The sequence below is a fragment of the Equus quagga genome, unplaced genomic scaffold (genome assembly GCF_021613505.1).
Source record: "Equus quagga isolate Etosha38 unplaced genomic scaffold, UCLA_HA_Equagga_1.0 HiC_scaffold_308_RagTag, whole genome shotgun sequence".
Taxonomy (NCBI): Eukaryota; Metazoa; Chordata; class Mammalia; order Perissodactyla; family Equidae; genus Equus; species Equus quagga.
In genome coordinates this window covers 20494-36153 of record NW_025793518.1, presented here as the reverse complement: position 1 = coordinate 36153, position 15660 = coordinate 20494, and the positions used below count along the sequence as shown (strand labels likewise).

General features: G+C 38.7%; 1 protein-coding gene across 3 annotated transcripts in view; it reads left to right on the top strand.

The window, feature by feature from the left end:
• The window catches only part of LOC124232176 (uncharacterized), a 45239-nt gene that overhangs the window by 27226 nt on the left and 2353 nt on the right, over positions 1-15660 (top strand). For 2 of the 3 annotated variants that reach the window (XR_006886789.1, XR_006886788.1), the window contains 2 exons: positions 5363-5488; positions 8123-12108. Coding sequence is in view for 1 of the 3 variants with exons in the window: in XM_046649134.1 (XP_046505090.1) it covers positions 5363-5488; positions 6656-6777; positions 8123-8228 (354 nt within the window). In the remaining 2 variants the exon portion in view is untranslated. Of the gene's footprint in view, positions 1-5362; positions 5489-6655; positions 6778-8122; positions 14007-15660 lie in introns of those variants that run through there. The other variant, XM_046649134.1, reaches the window with a different exon arrangement.

Here is a 15660-nt window from a genome sequence, read left to right as displayed (position 1 = left end):
TGTAATATATATGCTGAAGTTAGAATTTTATGAGGAAAAAGTTTATTTTTCTCTAAGTAATTCTAATTTTTTTTTATTACACCAGTAAACTATTTGGCCCAGTCCCTGGCACCCCATTAAGGAGCTACCTCACAGGAGAAGGATAGTGTCTTTAAAAATGAACATGTGCCTCTAAAACCATAAGAGGGAATGTTCTTAGAAGAGGTCTGGACATTTATTGCAGGGAAACTAGGGGAATCCAGTGAGCCTGATTAGTTCCTGGAGAGTCTGGCTATGAAGAAATAAAGGAAAAAATGCAGGAAAAGAGGTAAACATGAAGAGAAAGAAAAAGAATGGTCATGGAAGGTCAGATGGCTCTGTTCAAGAGTCAAGGGTTATTAAATGTAGACTACTGACAAAACAGGCGGTGATGATGGCGGTTGGTCTCATCCCCCTAAAATAAGCTCCAGGAAACAAGGTGCACTGTCCTATGCAATGCACACTGCAGTACAGCACTTGGAAGAATGCCTAGCACATTGTACACCTTCAATAAGTATTTGTTGAATGGCTAAATGAATGAACAAAGAAAGAAACCAGAACAGAAGAGAACTGCCAAGAGTGGCTTCTAGCCCTCCTCTGATAATGCTCATTATGTACCTTGAGTGAATAAAATAGTATATCTGGCCTTCAGTGTTCTCATCTCTATCCTTAGGAGTTAAATTGGACCTCTGCTTTTTCTATGACACTCTTGGATTTAGTGACTGTATACTCTGGCCTGAACTGAGGTGAGGGGGTGGGAAGGAATGCCTTTGAGCCTTCCACTAAACCAAATCCTTGCATTCAAGCCAGACCAACTTAGGAAAACTCATAAGCACTGATTCAGAACCTATTTGTTTTTCCTTAACGTGCTGGTTTTATATTGAATTGGAAGAATTTTAGAATCATCTAATCTGGATCTGGATTCATATTAGAAATATGTCAGCCCCTAAATGTTTACAGTGAATAATCTATTGCCATTTTATGTGAGAAGTTTCGTTTAACCAGAAAATAGATCTATTCCTGGTTATCTGGTTCCCTAGCCGCTAGTGACTTGGAAGTGGCCAACTAATAAGAGAGTGAAGGAAATGCTGGAGTCAGACCCGCAGAGTAGTGAGCAGAAACTACTGACAGCAAGTGACAAGGAAGGCAGACAGGAACTCATATTAGATGAGAGCCTACCAAGGGCAAGGTTCAGAACTATCCCCTTTAGGAAATTGTCTCATATAATGCTCATGAGCTGGGGGATTATGGCACCCACTTTTTGAAGCCAACACTGATGTTCAAAGGGTTAATTAACTATTTAAGCCAAAGTCCATAAGCCGATGAGTAGGAGAAATCATAATACAAAATTAAATCATGCAATCTCCAGAAGATTCATTCTCGCTTCTCAATTCTGACTCATTTTAAGTCATCTGAGGAGGTTTTAGAAAACACTGCTGCCTCTCTAGAAGTTCTAATTTAATTCATTTCTGGGGAGGTCTGGACATCAGCACTGTTTTGATAGCTCCCCAGGTGATTCTAACCTGCAGCCAGATTTAAGAACTGCTGCTCTAACATCAGACCCGCCTTTGTAGGAACTCAACCACTGGTTAGCTGGGCCACTTTGAACAAGTTACTTAATGTCCATGAACCTCACCTTATTCAATTGTAAAATGGACATAGATGATGGCTTTGACCTGACAGGGATGTTGTTAGGATTATATGTGATACTCATGTGTTGTGCAGAATGCAAAGTATGACTAATGGGAAATGCTCAATAATTGTCAGCTGTTGGTAAAATTAGGAACAATCTTTCCATAATCAAAATGAGGACCCATAATCATTAAGAAAAATGTTTACTCGTGATGTTACTAAGAAGATAAAGAAATAGGCCATAAATCACAGAATCATTAAATTGGAAGAATCTTAGAAGCACCTCGTCTTCTTATCTACTTACATTCTAATTGAGCAAATTGAGGCTTAAGTAGATTGAACAACACAGGGTTGGATCTGTATTCAAATAAGAAATATATCTGTCACTCAAAATGGTTAAAGTGAATAGTATATTGTCATTAAACGTGACAAGTTTCATTTTATCAGAGAATTTCTGTAGGCAAACTATTCTGCCCTTTATCCACCAGTGTTAGTTGAAGTATATCTTGATTCACTCAGAAATCCCTATCACAGAAATAAAGCAGAGATGGTTTCTCATGTTATTGTGAGATTCAGGTAATGCACCCTTTGACCCTCCTTCCCTTGTTCTGAGAAAGTCAGAGGAAAAGTGAGACTCATGTGCCCTGGAAGTAATTGACAGTGGATTTGGTGACACTGTATAGAATATTACACATCAGCCCGAAGCTTGCTGATGCTTTTTAAAAAATCACACCTTTCCCATTGTCCTAAATTCGTACACAGCTCTCTCTATAAATTTTATTTCCAGAAATAATTTTGTACTGGTTGAAATAAATACAACTTTGATGATTCATGAACAGAGTAATGGGAAATAGCTCTGAAAGCAAATCATGTATACTCTCCTTTTCATAGAAAAAACAATGCTTTGTGAGGAATATGAATAAAGGCTTGAGCTATGTGAGGAGAGAAAATCACTTGTGGGAAGGAAAAGTGAGCTGGTGGGAGGTAACATGGAAAATTAAGATATAAACATCATCTTTGCCTTATATAAGCATCCCAATTTTAAATTTAAAACTTGATTTTGTATCAATTTACCTTCCCCCTGAAAAACACACAGATTATATTAATTCTTTGGAATATTCAGCACTAGCTGTGCAAAAATATGTATGTTCTGTTGATTGCAGTTTTTGCACAATAAAAGGGCCCTTCTGAAACAGGGGAAGAAATGTCACACATTATTAACTTCTGTGCAATGCTTAAATCAAAATGGACTCCTTGTAGTATATCTTTCAACCCCACCCCCAGCATGTATATTTCAAAACCTACAAGAATCACGTGTTATCATAGGGATAAAGAGTCAGAACATTTGAAATTAAGACCTTCCTTGAAAATCTGGCCCATGCTCTTTCCATGACTCCATCCTGAAACACTGTTTTGGGAGGGGGTCAAGTATGCTATTTCCTGTAATCCTCCCAGTAATCTCATCCATTTTACAGATAAGGAAATTGCATGATGCCACACACCTAGTAGCAGGGATTTAAATTCAGGATGGTTTCAGTCCAGAGTCTGGATTCTCTATACTGCACCTAGACGTACCTTGGATGTAAAGAATGATTTAGGGCAATTTCTGCATGGAATTTGGTTCAGGAACAGCCTGTTTTGCATGAAGCTGGTAATGGTACTTCCTTATGGATCACTCTCACCCTGGTCTCCAGTAATAGTGGCTTCCAGACACAGGGACCAGGCTGGAGGCAGCAGCTTTTGATCACACCAATAATTCCTCTGACCACTATTCTAAGCTCCAAGATCTTGAGCTGTCAAGGTCTACTCTCGATCTATCATGAATCAAAACCTGTCACTCACATTAGCAATTTCCACAGTTAGCCATTAGCTAAAAGGATGCAATCAGATACTGGTTGAGGGCAAATGATGGTTCTCAGAGGTTTTAATTGAAAAACAGTATCATTGCTTATGGTACTGTTCTTGTTAAACTGTCTACTGCTCCCACTAGATTCTATGTTTCATAAGTGTGAGAACACCACTTTATCCTGTCTATCTGTATATTCCAAATGCCTAGCTCAGTATCTGACATATGGCACATACTTCAGAATAAATAATGAATAGGTGAATAAATGAGTGAATACACAATTTTAAGAGTGAGTGAGTAGTGTGCACTTTGAGAGAAGCTTGGAGTGTGGTGGGGCACCAGAAGGGGGAATAGAAATTGAGTGGCACACATTGAGTTTGAAATATCATGAGACATCCAAAAGGAAATGTTTGGAAAGTGACTGCTCATTCAAGCATAAAATTCAAGAGAGATCTAGACTTGAGAGAGAGATTCCAGTGTAAGGGTATTAGCAAGTGTTAGAATTGAGAAGAGGATGCCTCTCCTGATGGATTGGGGTAAGGGGGTGAGTTGCTATGAGAAAACTCAGTGAATACTCTGGAAAGGCAACACTTACAGATTTTCAAACATACTCATCTCTCTCTACTATAGATGAATCAATCAACGTAGTCCAACATAAAAAAATAATACCAACCACATTTAAAATGCATGTCATTTTAAATTTTCTGATAGCCACATTTTAGAAGGTAACTTTATCACAATATATGTATTCAAATATTATCATTTCAACCTGTAATCAGCATAAAAGTTATTAATAAGATACATACATCCCCTTTTCATTCAGAGTCTTCAACATCTAGTATGCATTATACTCTTTCAGCCCATCTTAATTTGGTCACATTTCTAGTGCTCAATAGCCACTAGGGACTACGTAATTGAACAGTGTAAATCTAAAACATGCATCAGACAGTTATGGATAGATGTCAAATACTGAGGAAAAACTACGTCTACTGCTTATTCTTCTATAAATGATTAACATAATAGGAGAAACGAGGGGAAACTAAATATTTCAATGTGCCAACATTTTATGTACAGCATCTCATGTCTCCCCAAATGTCCCATGGATATAAATGTCATTATACTCTATTTATTGGAGATGAAATTGACCCTTAAAGAGGATGAGTAATTTGTCCACACCACACAGCAGTATTTATTTAGTTTATGAATCAGGTTGATGTGTTTCTGAATCCTTTGTTTTATTAACACATTCAGACTTTCATTCAGAGAGATAAAACCACAAGCAACCTCATCAGACATGATTCAAGCTTGGCTTCAGCTGAAATATTTTTACTCACACTTATTTTTATACCAGAGCATTGAAGACTGTTCATGCAAAGATCTGAGTCAAGACCCTTACAAGATCATTTCAGATCCATAATTTTTTTGAAATTTTCACTGAAATAGGATTCTTCAAAATGAAGGGCCAATTTTTTTCCACAGAATTAATTCAAGTCTTGGAACTGAGATTTCTTTACTTGTTTTACAACAAGGAAGCATACTCTCTGCCCCATCTATCTTTAGACTTTTTCTTCAATCTGAATCATGAAACATAATGATGGAAAAGCATTCTATTTCAACAGGTTTTTATGATTTTTTCATTATCAAGAGTAGTTTTATCCAGGATTATGTTCCTGAATCAGATAACTATTTGTTCATAGACTTTGAGAGCCTCTGTCCAGTGAATTATTCTGTGACCTGGCTGTGGGGACAAGTTTGAGAAGCTCAAGTATCTTATTTTGACTTTGGAGATGTATGCAGGAAACTCTGATAGCAAAGGATATTTCAGGAGAGAAATCTTGCAGCTAATCAACTCTCTCTTCTCCTCAGGGCATATCAAGAAACTGGTGGAATCATGGACACTTCCAGCGTCATGTAAAACCAAACATCTGTTCCAAAGACCAAGATATTAACCTGGGCTCAATTATTCTGTTTGGAGACATTCAACCTGTTGAGGTACATTTAGAAATCAGGGGCACCAGAGAAATGTTACTGGAAGTGGTTCTTGGAAAGGTCTACAGGTTTACTTTGTAAAAATCAAGCTGAAGTTTCCAGCTTCAAGCATATTCTGAGGGCACCTCTCCTTTTATGTCCAGGTTACAAATTTGAAATGACAGAATCTTGGGTTATAAGAACAGGAGGAGATGTGGAGTGTGTGACTCCATGACCATAAAGGTCATCCAATCCAACTTCCTGCAGTAGGAAATGTGATAACCCCTATCACTGTGCTTCAGCAATCCTGGTGGCAGAGGGATCCCTGCGCAGCACCTGTCACTACCTCTGAGACAACCCAAGCTAATGTTAGACAATGAAACTAGATGACTGAGGTTGACAATGACTCTTCAAAGTTTAAGAAGCATATAGAGATATTCATTTAGAGAAGGCATGTCAGTATATTCAATAATCACTAAATCACAAACAACAAAATAGCTAATTATCTCAAGTAATTCCAGCTCATCTAGAAGATACTATGTTGTTATTTTCAGCTAACATTCATTTTGGTTCATTTACACATGAACCGCTGCCCAAGTGTCTTGAAGATACTTAGAGACACCAGCTCTAATTTGGACTTCATAAACCACAGAAAACAAAGCAAAATATCAATTCCAGAAATTCTCACATGTTGATCATTTTTTAAACCTCAACTTAAAGACATAAAGTCAAGAATAATTGCTAAGTTTCTTAGGGGGTGATCTTCTGTCAACAAATCAGGTTTAGGGACAGCCACAGAAGTCTGTCTTCTCAGGGAGAAATGATGAATCGTGAGAATCAGGTACTTAGGAAGAGGGTGCTGTCTCTTTCTAGAAGAATTTAGGAGTTTTATAAAATAAAAGAGCACAGATTTGTCAGTCACTGCCCAAGCCCTGTGGTACAAAAAACAAAAATTATGTACAATGTTTTGAAAATAGGTTTTCCCAGCTTTTTGCAACTCATCTTCTTCCCCAGCTGATTAGGAAATGAAATATGCTGCCTAGAGTTGTAAAGAAAATCGTTAGCTTTGATCACAAATCACTTGCTTTTGACCATGGTTCTGCAAACAGTTTGGGCCACTGTGATGTCTGTGAACTCCTATGCTCATCACGAAAACTGTGACATTTTAAATTTCTCTAATTATCCCCCCAGAGAAAGAAGATTTGTCTCACTGAAGTTCGCGAAGCAGCACAACCCTCTCCAGAAGTGCCTTCTTTAGAGTCATATTCAATATGCGTGTTGCCTCTTCACAAATGGTGGAAGCCACCTCGCAGGTTTTACAGCTGCTCTTGGGACTTCTCACTTGAAACCTCAACTTCTGTACAATATAGCTTCTAAGCTACCATAGAAGACATTACTTAAAATTATTTACATTTTTAAATTCAGTTGTTTGACATCAAAAAATAGTTCTGATGAGTCTTGAAGTTTTCCTTTCTTCTCATTTTACTGTGAATCTTTCTACCACTTTCTTCAAATATTCCGTCCTTCAGCAGTCATTAATTGAATCCGCAATGTGCCAGGTCCCGTGCACCTGGGAGGTTCAGAGTCCTCCTGTGGAGACATTTTCAAAATCACCCCTTCACCTTGGTTCGCTAACTCCCAAGCATTTTCTAGCTATTCTTTCTTCCATGCTTCCCATTACTTAAATATTTGGAAGTTTGAGAGTAACTGCAAACAGCTATTATTACTTCATCACCATGATATTTACTTCTTATTTTTGACAATAAGAGAAGGATGTAAAAACTCTACTATCCACAAGAGAGGAAAACTATATGTAAGAGTGAAGTTATCAAGGGAATGAGGAAAGCAAGAGTCAACCACTGCCTGGAGTGATAAGTAATTGAACATACAGCAAAAATACAGAGTGAATGTGAATTATCATTTATTTATTCATTCCTTAGATTAAACATTGAGAGTCTGCTAGTTACTGGATATACAACCATTACTTCTATGTCTTCTCTCAGGGTATTTGCTGTCTTTGTGCACTGAAATACTAAATTAACTGAGAGAGACCCCAAGAAAATGAATGAAATTCCCAGTCATGGGATTATATATAATATTATCACGTCTTCTCAACAAAAACCACAGCATGACATTCATGATGAGAACACAAAGGAGGAATGATGAAACAGATAGAAGGAGCCATGCCTATATTTTTCCTACATGACCATTCAATAAACATCTCTTGAGTGAATAAATATAGATGGAGACTGAGCTTCCAGCAGAATTCTACACACTGCAGTTAAAGAAGATTTGGGAAAACTCATAAGAAATTTTCTTCTGAATCACCACTCCACTCACATAAGGACAAAAAATTTCAAAATGGTTTCCATGGGATTGAAAACATGATCGCAATGCCCAAGGTCAAACGTAATACACCATGCATGCAAGAATTACCCACATTTAATTAAAGCAAAAAGATGCCACAGGATTTCCTCCCATCCCACTTCTGGTTCTTCTAGTGCCTCAAATGTGACCACAAGTGAACTTTGATCAGATCACTGTTTCCATAGATATTCTAGACACTCATAGACCCTCTCATTCATACACACAGATGTCCTTCACTGTAGTAGCCAGAGGTATTGTCTTTCATCTAAGTTTTCTTCTCTCTCCATGCAGTATGGCAAGAAGAAAATCAAATACATCAACTATGAGAAGCAGCACCTGTTATTCTACACGGGTGAGTCTCCTTGCAGCCACATTTCTTCTCATTCCATTTCCTTGAGGCAAGCAGTTGTCAAGCCAGAAGGCAGACTGGAACCCGCCAACAGAGACAAGCCACTGTCTTATTGTGACTGAGAAAAGCAGCATGTCTTCTTTCAGACTTCCTGGGGTGAAAATCTGGAAAGGAAAATGGAAAAGCAAATAGGAATTTTTAATAGTCATCTCATCACTCTGGGTATGAGGCAGGGAAGGAGATGCTCCAAGAAGGATGGAAGGCAGGATGTCAATCAAGGGGATTTGCATCTGGGACTCTCATCCTGGGTAGACTAAAGACCTGTCAAGAAGAAAAGAATAGCGGTATTGGATCAGGAGAAAAGACAGATAGCAAAAGAATGCCAAAGCATGGACAGTATGATGCCAGGAAATGTAGAGGTCTGGGAATAAAAGACAGCTATAGAGCTTCTGTGTGAAAGAAAGTTGGCTGTTCCCAGGGGTTACACATTACTGTAGAAGATATCTTTGTGGACAATAATATATATACATAATTTGGATATACATGTGTACCTGCTATGTATCTATATCTATCTATTGATCAATGAGTAAGATTGATACACACACACACACACACACACATATATATATATATATATTTATATATTAGGTCTGAATGTGGTTGTGGCTGAAAAGAAACTAGGGTAACTATTAACACTGGCAGTAATGAAAAACATCAGCGGCAAAAATGCTTTGCTCTTAATCAAAATCAAACACATAACAGCTCACAAGTAAAAGTTCATGGAACCTCAAAATATGCTCATCTAAACATTCAGGAAATAAGCCCAAATCAGGGAATGTCCCAAACATCTCCTGTAGATTAGTGGTTCTTCACCAGGAGTAACATTGCTGCCAATGGGACATCTGACAATGTCTGGAGACATTTTTGGTTATCATAACAGAGAAGAAAATATGGTAATAGCTTCCAGGTTTGTAGAAAGCCAGGGACGCTGTTAAACATCCTACAGTACATAGGACAATGCCTAACAATAAAGAATTATCTGGCCCAAAACGTTCACAGTGGTAAGACTGGGAAACTCTGTTGTGGATGCCTGATTTGCCCAGATGTTGGTTGCCAGTGGTCATCGGTAACATGCCTGAAAAGAGTGGCATGTAAGCTCATATTTTGAGATATGGGGGCAACTTCCTCTGCTGTGCATGCTGGAATTTTGCAGCCCCTTCCTGTGGTAGTCACCTTCTCCTTTTCTTGCATGATCAAAAAGAGGAATGAGGACAACAGTGCCCCATTTTGACCAGAATATGACCCCCAGCCTAACTAGATGTGTGTTCATGTAATAAAAAAGCAGTTGAAGTTTCATTTCTGAACTCATCTCCCATGTCTGTAGTGCTGCAATATGCCCTTAGCTTATGAAGAATGAATAAAGGGTGTGGATTGACTGAAGAATGCCCACCTCACAAACTATACTACTCTCAGCAGCTATTTCACTATATCCTTTCCCTTCAAATGACAACTTAGTAACATGGGTACAAATGAGTCATCCTCAATTTGTCAAAGAGAAACTGAGTTAGTCTTTTCTTAAACGTGGCAAGACAGATTTTATTCAAGCTACTGCTGTAGGAAATGGAAAATTCAGTATAAGTGGAGCTCAACTCTGGTGAATCAAGAAGTGGGAGACCTTAAAGCCTGGCACATGAAAAGGAAATTACTGAAAGACGTTGAGGGGAGGGGAAGCTCCTCAATGTGATTAGGAAATCTGTGTTAGGCTCCTACCCTCCCACAGAGACATGGATGCAGGGCCCTATCCTTCCTGATGATTATCTTTCCAAAGGATGACTCCCAGGACCTTGAGAAAGATATTTCTGCATGTAGAAGATACATCTCAAAGGGACATAGAAAAGGTTTATAGTTGTAAGTTTTCTAGCAGAAATGAAAAGGGAGGTCAGAGGCCCATAGTCACGTTTTGGCTTAAACAAGCAGTACCTTCTGTTGACAGTCTTGACTTTTCTCTGGAGGGACTTTAAGGGGGCAGGGCTCATCCCAGAGATGTGGCTTTGACCTGTTAGAAGCTATGCTGGTGTTTGTTCCAGTCTCTTATTGTGGAGGGTGGATGAAATCTTTCTTGCTCAGAGTTTGCAGTTTGAGAGCTTGTAGACCAATGCGAGGCCTAGTGAAGAAGAGGATTCAGAGGACTTGACTAAAGTTTTGTCAAGGAGAGAGTCTGTCAAAACCAAAAGGGTCTCCATAAATGCCTTTGTGCTCCAGGCATCCTCATTGGTCTTAGCAGAGAAGCAGGTACATAACCCTTTACCCAGGCGATGAGTACACCTTCTTTATTTCTGCCACCTTGACATACTGTGACAGTGATGAATCCTAAAGAATGTGAAGGACTGATGGATTCCATAGACCTTGAGAAAACTTGAAAGCTCACAGAAGAAGCTCTTCCAGGATGCTTCCATCAAGAATGACCCAAATCTTCAAAGCTTCTCTAGTCTCCTTGTGGGAGTTTTAACCAAATTCCTGGTTCATCCTAAGAGACTGAAAAAGCCTGGTGGAGTCTAGGATGTGGTTATGCATCTCCACCTTGCATTCTTTCTCAGGTTCAAAATTCCAGGTGTGGTATGGGGAAAAGATAGACTCCTGCTCACTTGCAATCACAATCTGCTCATTTATTCACCATCTTTTCTTTTGTACTTCTTCAATTGCTCTTCCCTTCTTCATGCCGATATATGTGAACGTGCAATCCATACAACAGTGGTACTTCCGAAGGTATTGGGGCGTGAGTAACTTGACTCATTCTCTGAAGCTAGATCAGGTTGAAAATGGGAAATGAAAATGCTTTGTCCCTTCCAGATGTAACTTCCTTGAGTAACAGGACATAAGATTTAGCAAGTATGTGAAGGGACCCTAGCCTAGAAAAGGGGAATTGAAATTGTGTTCAGGGCATTTAACTTTTGAGCATTTGTCTCTGCCGGAATTTGCCTGGATCAGCAGTTTTTACATCCGCTATTTCATCATATTTGGCCATTTCTATGGAATCTTTGGAACCCTAGGGCTTATCTATTTAGTCAAGTAAGAAAACAAGAATATCCTCTTATTCCAATAACCTGGATGATCCTCTTACCTTCCTTGTCTAATCAATTTGTGATGGGCAGAAGATTATGACACTATGCCCCCCTTCTCTATAACTGCAACATTATCAAAAAAGTGTGAAAAAAACTGGTAGAAATAGTTTAATACAAAGAGCTACTTGGAAAAACATTAGCCAATCTTCTCTTTTTTCCCCACTTTCTTCATTCCGAATTGCAGTATTCCATCTAATCTCAAATTATTTAAAATTACAATCCAGTTTGACATCCATAATCTTTCCCAAAGATAATAGAATGAGAGGAATATTTTAAAGTTACTTTATGACTAGAGATTTCCCAAAAACCAAAGTCAGAGAGATTGAATCACTTTCCCAAGTTTCTAAAGCCAGTAAGTGCCACTGGCAGTACCAAACCAGAGATTGGAACCAGCTCTACCTGATGAAAAATCTCAGGCTGTCAATCCTTTTGAATATGCAGTTAATTTCCCTAGATATCTTTTGATCCTGCACCAATGTTTACAGCAAATTATTGGGCCACTGCTCTCATACAATAGGCAGTATGACAAGTTATGAAAACAAATGTTTAAAGTGTCATCTCTAGATAAAAATAGCAACAAATGATTACCATTTTTGAAGAATTGTTGAGTCTCTTCCATTTCCTCCAATTCTTAGCTAGGTCTTGCAGGCTGGTGATTGGAACCATAGCACCCCATGGAGTCACCACTTCCCCTTTTATTCTCTGAAAGGTCTCTTGAGAGTCGCTGGATAGTATATGTCACCCAGATGAGCCACGTACCAATGAAAATGAGCAGAGAAGAGAATCTGGACTGGCTCAGCACTCAGGTAATAATGAAGATCCTGGAAGAAGATACTTCAGACCATACTGATTAAGAGTCTGGTTACCTCAAGTGATAATAATTAAGAGGCTGGCCAGGTGGCATAGTGGTTGGGTTTGCATGCTCCGCTTTGGCGGTCTGGATTTCTTGGGTTCAGATGCCGTGTGCAGACCTACACAGCACTCATAAAGCCATGATGTTAAGGTCTGTGACATAACATATAGAGGAGGACTAACACAGATGTTAGCTCGGGGAGAATATTCCTCAAAGTAAGAGAGACAGATTGGTAACAGATGTTAACTCAGGATCAATCTTCCTCAACTCCACTGAAAAAATAAATAATAATAATAATTCATACTTACCAAATGCTTGCCTGTGGCCTCGCACTGTCTACTTCTTTGCATGCAACTACATACGGGAGGTGCTATGATCATTACCATTTTATAGATGAGAAAATTGAGGCATGAAGAAGTTGAGTAACTTACCTAAAGTAACACAGTTAATAAGTGGTAGAAGCAGGTCTTAAACCTTAGCAGTTGGATGTCAGAGCTCTTGCACTCAAGCAAAGGTCAATAAATTTCAGTCCAAGGGCAAATCCAGCTCACTGCCTGTTTTCATAAGTACTGTTTTATTGGAACACAGCCATGCTCATTCATTTACATATTATCTATGACTGCTTTCATGCTATGACAGCAGAATTGAGTAGCTGTGGCAAAGGATTAAAATATTTCCTCTCTGGCACATTGTAGAAAAAGTTTACTGACTCCTGCTTTAAACTTCCACATGACATGGCCTTTCAAGTGAATCTGAGACTCCTAGAATTACAGAATGAATTTTTCTCCTTGAAAGACCCTAGAATTCACCTCCTTTCAATGTATAGGGAGACAGGCCCAGAGAGAATACATGACATGCTCTCCAAGCATGCCAGGAATGATTAACAGAGTTGTGATCAAGGCGGCACACCCTTGTCTCCTAAGCCTTCCAGTAGCATGGGATGATTAACTCCAGAACCCAGCCAATATGCTGCTTGCTTCTCCTAGCTCATTTCCAAACTCAAGGGACCTTTCATGAAGTAAAGAATAGTGGTTCTCAAACCTTTTGGTCACAGAACAAATTGACATTTTTGAAAGTTACTGAGAAGCTCAAAGAGCTATTGTTTGCATGGGTCATATCCATTGATATTTACGGTATTTGAAAATAAAAAGGAGATATGTTTAAATATTGAGTTTAAAATAGCAAGAATAAAACCAATGTACATAAACATCAGATTAATGATGCCATCCCATGTTTAGTAAACTCTGGAAAAATCCACCATTCATGGATGAAAGAATGAGAATGAAAAGGGTAAATAATGTCTTATAAGAATTACAGGAACAGTTTTGAAACTGCAGATCTCCTGAAAGAATCCTAGGGAACCCCAAGTTTTTGTGACATACACTTTAAGAAACATTGACATAGAACAAATAGAAAAATTTCATTGGAAATGACAACAACCCCAACTGGAATTAAACCTTAAAAAGGCATGGAATCAAATGACATTCGTGAGGGTTCTTAATGTTGGCAGTCTGGAGAAGCCAATGAACTCCTTTTCAGAATAATGTTTTCTAAATTCACAAAGTAAAATTGCAAAGGAAGCCACTTATATTTGACTGCACTCCTATGCACCGAACTATTGAATGCCTTACTTCCCATTTAGGAGTCCTCTCAATGGAAATGGATTCTAACCCCTACAGTCTTTACTAGGACCTTACAATCCCACTTCCAACTTCTAAAATCTGCATTCATGACACCTCTGACTTCTGTATTCAAGGGCTGATAGGGACATAGCCCCTTCACATCCTACATATGTTTTGATATGTATTGCCTTGCAAAATGTGTTGTTGCTTTTTTAAATTGTAAGTTTCTTGAAACCTAGGACTGTGTATATTTTTTATACCTCATTGTTTCTTACACAAAATAGGTACTCAATAAGCACTTGTTGACTGAGTAAAAGAATAAATACAAATTTTTTTGTTTGACCCTTGGGCTCATTTACATCTAACGTAAGCTTTTTCTTTGCAGGTCTTGGCCACCTGTAATGTTGAACAGTCCTTTTTCAATGACTGGTTCACTAGGCACCTGAACTTCCAAATTGAGCACCAGTGATAGAAACAGTGAGAGCAGTGATCAGAGGGGCCAGGACTATCACTTATAACATCACCTCCTGGGGCTGGCCGGGTGGCATGGCAGTTAAGTTTGCATGTTCCGCTTCTCGGCAGCCCAGGGTTCACCATTTCAGATCCCTGGTGTGGCCATGGCACCACTTGGAAAAAGCCATGCTGTGGTAGGCGTCCCATGTATAAAAGAGAGGAAGATGGGCATGGATGTAGTCTCAGTGCTAGTCTTCCTCAGCAAAAATAGGAGGATTGGCAGTAGTTAGCTCAGGGCTAATATTATTCAAAAGAAAAAAAAATCACCTCTACAGTCCAGAGCAGAGCACTACGCTAGAGATATCAGAAGGAAAATACGAACCAGAATTCTCTAAAGCCTGCTATTTTTCTATTCACATCAATGGTAAGGAAGGGAAGAAAGAAAAGAAGGACATGTAATACTTTTGAGTAAATGGAGTGAAATCCTGGAAAAGTGCCAGTGCCTGAATTTCCTGATTCTATGGGCTTAGGAATTAGTGGTTATTGTCTTTGCATTTGGTTTGTTTGGAAAACCCAAGAAAAATTAGATCACTTGGATAACAAGTTACATTGAACTTAATTACAATTTAATTATCTATCTATATCTATATCTTTAGAGTCAAGGTCACAATATACTCCATGAGAGAATGCAATCCCTCCTGCAATTTCCGAAATGTACCTGGAAATAATTTACCAACGGGTCAGTTAGGTAGACATGCCCCAAAGAAAGAGAAAATGACAATACTTTGAGAGTCAGTCAGTCTACAATATTCAGGGGAGGAATTTTACAGATCTTCTCCGTCTAAGCCATTTCTGTGATAGTCAGAGAAGGAAAGAGATCTTATGTCTATGCATGATATGTGCTCATCCTTGCTCTCATGTTAGTTTTTTAAAATCTCAGCAATGAAAGAAAGTGTTATTATTCTTATTTTACTAAGGAACAGATTAAAACCCTAGAAGGCCATCTGGCCGTTAGTTAAAACCCTTGAAGATCATCTGGCAATTAGTGAAAACCTTGGGTAAAATCCCAGCTCTCCTCAATTCTTATTCCTGTCTTAGGACTTCTCCCCACATACCATGACTAGATCATTTTCATGATACAGTAGTTAGATGGATGGAGAGAAACAGAAATGGAGGTGGAGTGTGGTTATCTCTAACTCTCAGGTCATTCAAACTGGTAAAAAAAGAAAACCTGGTTTATTGCTAGTTGTGTTGTGGGGGTAAGTGAGTAAAAAAAATGTAAAAAATCAGAAGAGGTGTTGATAAAGAATATACTTCCATTTGACCTTGCCAAATGTATGCACTTTCAGTGGAGCTAATATTTATTCTCTTACCTCTTCCTAAACATTTGCCACCTGCATGGCTCACAGAGGGTTAAGAGAGAAAATGAC